Source organism: Leuciscus leuciscus (genome assembly GCF_965113295.1).
Source record: "Leuciscus leuciscus genome assembly, chromosome: 20".
NCBI classification, from domain to species: domain Eukaryota; kingdom Metazoa; phylum Chordata; class Actinopteri; order Cypriniformes; family Leuciscidae; genus Leuciscus; species Leuciscus leuciscus.
Genome location: NC_138744.1, coordinates 4,830,842 through 4,837,811, shown reverse-complemented (window position 1 = coordinate 4,837,811; position 6,970 = coordinate 4,830,842). Strand labels below are relative to the sequence as shown.

General features: G+C 35.4%; 1 protein-coding gene across 3 annotated transcripts in view; it reads right to left on the bottom strand.

Moving 5' to 3' along the window:
* LOC309484399 (neural cell adhesion molecule 1-like) overlaps positions 1 to 3,656 on the bottom strand; it is a 13,125-nt gene extending 9,469 nt beyond the window's left edge. For 2 of the 3 annotated variants that reach the window (XM_082150709.1, XM_082150711.1), the window contains exons 1-4: positions 3,514 to 3,656; positions 2,416 to 2,487; positions 1,571 to 1,768; positions 1,294 to 1,476 (exon numbers count right to left, since the gene is read on the bottom strand). In XM_082150709.1, coding sequence (XP_082006835.1) covers positions 1,294 to 1,476; positions 1,571 to 1,768; positions 2,416 to 2,487; positions 3,514 to 3,565 — 505 coding nt within the window. In that variant the 5' untranslated portion in view covers positions 3,566 to 3,656. The remainder of the gene's footprint in view (positions 1 to 1,293; positions 1,477 to 1,570; positions 1,769 to 2,415; positions 2,488 to 3,513) is intronic. The other variant, XM_082150710.1, reaches the window with a different exon arrangement.
* Positions 3,657 to 6,970: the final 3,314 nt, after the last annotated feature.

Here is a 6,970-nt window from a genome sequence, read left to right as displayed (position 1 = left end):
TGATCAGTGTCAAAGATGCAATCTTACTACTTTAGAATTATGAGGCGAAGCCTTTAAAAGCCCACACGCACACTCTCAAAAGGCCAGCTCACCCAAAATGGAAATTATGTCATTATTTTGCAACGTACCTCATTGGGGAAAAAAAAAAGGTGCCTCTGCCTACAGTTGAATGAATGTCAATTCAATTCATAGTTTCACTAGAGGCTGTAAAACACCAAAAAAGTTCAGTGTTCACACAAATTATGATTACAGTTAAAGGGACAGTTTACACAAAAATGAATCTTCTGTCATTAATTACTCACCCTCATGTCGTCCCAAACCCGTCAGACTTTCGTTCATCTTCGGAACACAAATGAATATCTTTTTGATGAAATCGGAGAGCTTTCTGTCCCTCCATTGACAGCTACGCAACTACGTAGCAACATGCTTGAGCTTCTGTTTACCACAACTGATGTGTGCGTTGATGAATGTTTATATGTGAATAAAAGCCTAAATTAAATCTGTTCATCATATAAAGCGATCAAGTCTCTTCAGAAAATTTGGTCTAAACCGCTCAATTAATATGGATCAGTTTTACGATCTCTTTATGAGCTTTTTGTAGCTGTCAATGGAGGGACAGAAAGCTCTCAGATTTCATCAAAAAGATCTTCATTTGTGTTCCGAAGATGAACGAAAGTCTTACGGGTTTGGGGCGACATGTGGGTGAGTAATTAATGACAGAATTCTGAACTATCCATTTAACTATCCTCAAAACACTTTTATCATAGTGCATGATCTTACCACAGAGCATATCCATATGTATGGCTTGCCAAATGTTGCCAGTTTCACATTCATCTGGTTTTGATTCAAACTAAATGTGCTGTTAGCGACACTCACTGTACTTTTCACTTTTGAAAGTGTCGCAAAACGTGCAAGAAGACGTCCAAACAAACACCAAAGGAGAAATGTGAGGTGAGCAAATAATGACTGACTTTCCATTTTGGGGTGAATTGTTCCTCTATGGTTGTCAATGGTGGCGTTTACTTGAAATGGGGCAAGACTGAATGTTTCAGAGCTGTTTCTTACGGCCTCATACCCACCAACAGACAGGAAGAAAAAACACTAAACCAAACTGTTCACCGATGTTTCCCCCGAAAACTAGCGAGAAACATCTCTCGATTTGGTTGCAAATCGGTCAGAAAACGAATGCACAGATCCCTCCCACCCCATCATGACTCGTCCACCATCGCCATCCTGCCATTCTGCCAACTACAGGCATCACAGAGAGCTAGGAAGGTGAGGAGACCCCCATACCACATAAATGATTGGAAGAACCTGCAGCATGGCCACCACCCCTACCGTCATCATTCACGATGCGATCGTTCCGAAGCCAGTAGACCTCCACCTCGGGCTTCCCAGAGACGAAGCAGGGAATGGTCACTGTCTCGTTCACCAGAAATTCATGGTAACTCCGTGTGTTTCCAAAGTCCGGTGTTTCTGATTGTAGGACAGAATTTCACATGAGAATCATTATGGAGATTAAGCGCTTGATAGAAAAATAACGGAACATTACGAGTCTTCAGGAACCTACGGTAGACATAAAGCTGGTAGGGCGTCTTCTTAACGTCGTGTTCATTTTCAAACGCACAGGTATAGGTTCCACTGTCACCTAACACAATGTTGTTCAAGGTCAGCGTACTCGAGGCCTCATCATTTTTCTTGACTTCATGGCGATCTTCATCAACGTCTTCATTATCTTTCATCCAAGTGATATCTCCCTCTGAATCAGCTGAACCACAGCATATAGAAAGACAGAAAAGAATAGAAAATAACATCTTCTTGGTTATTTTATGACAGTAACATTGTATCTCTGTGATATTAAAAATGTTTCGACTGGTACAGGCTGTTATGTGATATACAGAGGCCCCCAAAATATTTGGACATGTGAAAATGTATTAATGTCAGTGCATTACATACACTGTAAAAAATGTGACAATGTGATCAATAAGTTATGACAACATGTGACAGCGATTTTCATCTTTTTTATAAGTTATACAAGATTCAACTCATTTTTTAATGTAATTTAAGTTGAAATGACTAAAACATCCAAGTTGATTGTACTTAAAAATTGAAGGCAGCAACTTCTTTTTTTTTTACAGTGATAACAAAACATCAAACTAAGTGCCATTTATTTTAGAGCAAAAAAAAAAAAAATGAATGAAAACAAAATTACAAAAATATTGTTGACACTTGAGGAGAACTGATCTACATTCAATAAAAATCATCTTGAGCGCAGCTTAGTTCAAGCTCCCCAAACAGCATCATTTGTTTGCATATGAGTTTGATATTTTGTTAGTCATTAAGACATTTCTAAGAGTGTCCAGATATAATTTGGGGCCATTCTTTGTGTCCGTTTTTACAACTAAACGCACCAACCTTTGCACAAGAGCAGAACTTTGCTTCCCACCGCCACATCTGGGTCACTAGAGATGATGTCTACTTTAGCATCTAAAATGAAAGGAAACACATTCCACAAATCATGAACAATCATTTTTACACTTTACATGAGTTTTATCAGTGAAACCATAGAAAAAAGTCAGCTGGCAATGCTGATTATTTTCAAGTTTTACTGCGTCACAACCACAAATAGCTCTGCTTCTAATATTGGACAGCTGACGAGGAAAAGAGTAAATGTACATTGGAAATGACCGGCTTCCCTTACAAAGCAATATTTCTTCCTGTATAAGTGATCAAAGACAACCAGCTACAAAGAACAGAGCAACAATGTAAGGGTTTTCTTTTCAAAGGGAAACATTATCTCTCCATCACAAGAGAAAGTGTAAGCACATTTATCACTGCATATTATTTCTATTGATTTATCTGTAATTGTTGAAATAATTGTGTTAAATGTAGATTGAGTAATCCATTTTTTAATGCCATGGCAGCGTCTGAGGCAATTTTCACGGCACGAGAAATTATATCAATTAAAAAAAAAATGTGTTAAAGACAAATTAATAAATTAATCAACAAACAGGATAAATAGCTAGCTATATTTATATCAAAATTTCTGAAAATGCTAATATTTTCTGATTTAATCTAACATTTTCAATACAAATGATGTTGGTAACACTTGACAATGAAGATTCATTATTTAACATTAGCTTATGTATTAACTGACATGAACTATAATGAACAAAACATATGAATCTTTGTTAATGTTAGTTAATAAATATCCAGCTGTTAATTGTTTTTTCATGTTAGTTCACACTGCATTAAATAATGTTAACAAACACAACTTTTGATTTGAAGAATGCATTAGTAAATTTTCAAATTAGCATTAATATAGATTAATAAATGCTGTTCATCCTTGTTAAAAAAATATGAAAAATAAAAACTGTAATATTAATATTTGCTTTAATTAATATGTAAATAGGTTCCCACATGTTTGGACCCCACTGTATCTAAAAAGCAAGTAAATATGAAACAGAGATATTGAATTAAACTCAAAGGTTAGGTAAGTAAATCCCGGCTCACCTATTAGTCTTGAGCTTAAAAGAAGGAGTCCACACAGTCTGAGTAAAATCATGGTTGCAGTCTTCTCTTCCTGCGCAGTTCTCTTGGAGTCTGACAGACAACGTATCCCCCATGATTTATATGCAATGACAGAGACAGTCAGGAACCTGGTTATCTGGAGGATCTGACCCCAAAACCCCCTCCTCCCGATGCTTCATTCAGATGATGGAGCGCAGGGATGCGGAGACGCCAGACGCCAGCGGCCCTCCCCTCCCCTCCTCTCCTGCGCACCGGATGAAACGAGCCCTGCTGTCCCCTGACACTCGATGAAGGGAGATATTTTATCTCAATATCTTGCATTTCATTGAAGATGATTCAAAACATGCGGGAGATAAAGAAAAACATGTGCACACACGTTACCAAATAACTTGAGAACTTTTTTTAATAATTGGTCATAATTATTATGCTTTAAATATCAAATAATCTATGATAAACAAACAAATAAATAGGCTATATACATCATTTTAATTTGTTACATTAAAAATGTTACCTTAGCGTTTGATGGTTTATGAAATGCAGGTTTGATGTTGTAGGGAATTAACCACCCGTGGGCTGATATTTAGTACTACAGCAACATTGCAAGTGTAGGCCTAATATTGCTTTTGTGCATTTCTATAAACAAGCAGATAACATTAATTTTACTGAAATAAGTCGTGCGTTTAGCATCAAACTTATGCTAACTTAATAGCCAAACAAGTAAGAGATTGAAAACAGGTCTGGAATTCCGAATATGAGTGGAGTGGAGCGACTCTGTACTCCAAACGTAACCACTCCGCTCGAACTCCACTACGGAGTTTACTATGGCTTTTAAGACTGTAAGCCGTTTATATACTGTCTATGCTGTAAAGTCCATAGACTGTAAAACTTAAAACTCGCGCACATAAAATTGAGTCGCGCGCCCGTTTCCACTAGACTATGGCGAGATCATGCGATCATGAACATAGAGAAAACGCGAACCGTTGTCCCGGAGACAACCAACCCCGGTAGGCTAACGTTAGATGAAAAATAAAATAACTAGCTAGTAGCTACACTTCGGCAATCGCGAGAGAAAACGCCAATGTTTTGACTTAAAAAAAACAAAAAACACGCTCGTTGAGATAGGACAATCTAAACCAATTTCACCACATAAGAAAGAAAAATCATAATTATGACATAAAAAGTCGAAATGACATACTGCCATATGGCATAAGTCATTTATCCGATGTCGAAATTGTGACTTAAGTCATCATAATTATTAGCCTAGGCCTACATAAAAAGTTCGAAATTATTCGACTTTTTTATTATGACAAAGTCGAAATGCTGACATAAAAAGTCATATTTATGACATAGGCTACTAAGTCAGTTAATATGATATTGAAAAGTAGAAAATAGATTATAGAAATTATAATGATATCATAATGACTTTTTAAGTTGTAATTTTGATTTTTTTATGTCATAATGACTTTTTATGTCAGAATTTCGACTTTTAATGTTATAGGCCTATAGATGTCACATGGAAAAGGACTAACTAAAGGTAACTAATACTCCAATCACTCAGATGTGTTTTCTCTAAACATTTAGTACAAAACACTTTTAAATGAGATATTTTTTGTGATTTTTTTTTAATTCTGTCATATTTTGCTTATTAAATAAGTATAATAAAATCTAATTCTAGTCTACTGGATGCAATGTCATGATATGACAGTATGAAATAACACCAATGGAATTATTGGTGGACCAAAACAGTAGTGTTAAAACAAATCAAAAATGAGATTCAGTGGGATACAATGTGTTACACTGATGAAAGTCTTCATCCAAACACGTCTTCCTAAAGGATGCGATGATTACAGTCACGTATCGTAGTAGTGTAATCAGCAGAAGAGATGTTTTAGAAACAAACAAAAGGTTATTTTTGTCTTTTCCAGAACAATTCACGTCAGTATAGTTTGACTCACCTGCTCTAATAAATTTTAGCTCAGCATGTTTGCGTGCAGAAAACAATAGCTGTTGTTTCTGCCCCATGGGATGCGCCCACACATATCACGACTGAAATTTTTGCTGATTTTGACTAACTTGACTAATTAATTTAACAAATTTATTCATACAAAACATGAAACTATTTTGTTGGAAGCAAAAAAAAAAAAAAAAAAAAATTCTATTATTCTGATCAAATTAAAGAGGCTTTATTAGTTTGTGTACATTATCATCACAAAGGTCATGGAATCATCCATATACTGATAAAAGTAACCCTCCTTGAACAGGTAGAAGGAAAGTGATGGTGTACAAGGATAAACTGACTGATAAGAGTCCTGTAATGACAAGTTTATTGCCAATAAGCTCTGCTGTTGTGATTTAATTTCAAGGCCAGAGCAATTGTCATATTAATCAGAATGCTCTCTAAAGGTTGACATGAAATATCCATTGATGTGAATAGGAACACGTCTACTTCTCTGTTGTATACACATCTTCAATTAGGCTACTCCAATTACTCTATGAACTATATAGGAAGTTTTATAATGCTCCTCTGTGGGGCACGTCAGCTTTTTGGCAGCGAGTAGGTTACCATCTAAATGGGTTTATCTGGTGGTAATGGTTTATTTAACTGGAAATAAAATAAAAACAACATCAATCACTGCACAGAGCCTGCAGAAGCCATGATGCAAGACCTTATCTTCAAAGTCAAAGGTAGAGAAAATTGAATCCTTATCGTTCCAAATAAAAAGCCTCATCCCCCTGAGTGTGAACATCCTGGAAATTGGCCGTTTTGGGATCATCCAAAATAAAGTCGTAGTTAAAATACACATTGCTTCACAATGGAGATGTTGTGTGGAAGAATATCAGTGAATAACATAATTTCAGTCTGTTTTTCACGCCAGGGTTATTATAGTTAACTAAAAGTTAATGCTAAAAAGCTAAAAATTTCTATGCGTTTTTCACGTACAGACAACAACATTGTCAAAACAATCCCCGTTCATCCGCGAACTTTGTTTACTTTGTAAAGAAACACGCGCTATAGACTGAACACGTAACACGCATGCGCATACTTCACCTTTTCACGTATTCATGTTTTTGTAGGTGTGTCCATGATGTGCACATGACGTTACACAAATGCAGTCTTACATATTTTTTCAAAAACTTGCACTTTTCAAAAGTTTGCATTTTCAGGCCCCAAAACGCTGTTTTCATGTAAATGAACGACAAAAATGTCCAAAAATGTTTCCGTTTTTAGTTGAAAATGGTGTCGTGTAAAACAGTAAAAAAAAAAAAAAAAACTTTTTTACATTTAGTATAACTTGATGTACTAAAATAACTAAAACTAAAATGGAAATAAAAATGATTAAAAACTGTTTAGACATATTTAAGAAATAATAAAAATGAAATAAAAATAAAAATAAATAAAACAGAACATATAAAATTAAAAATAAATTCAAAGTATTAA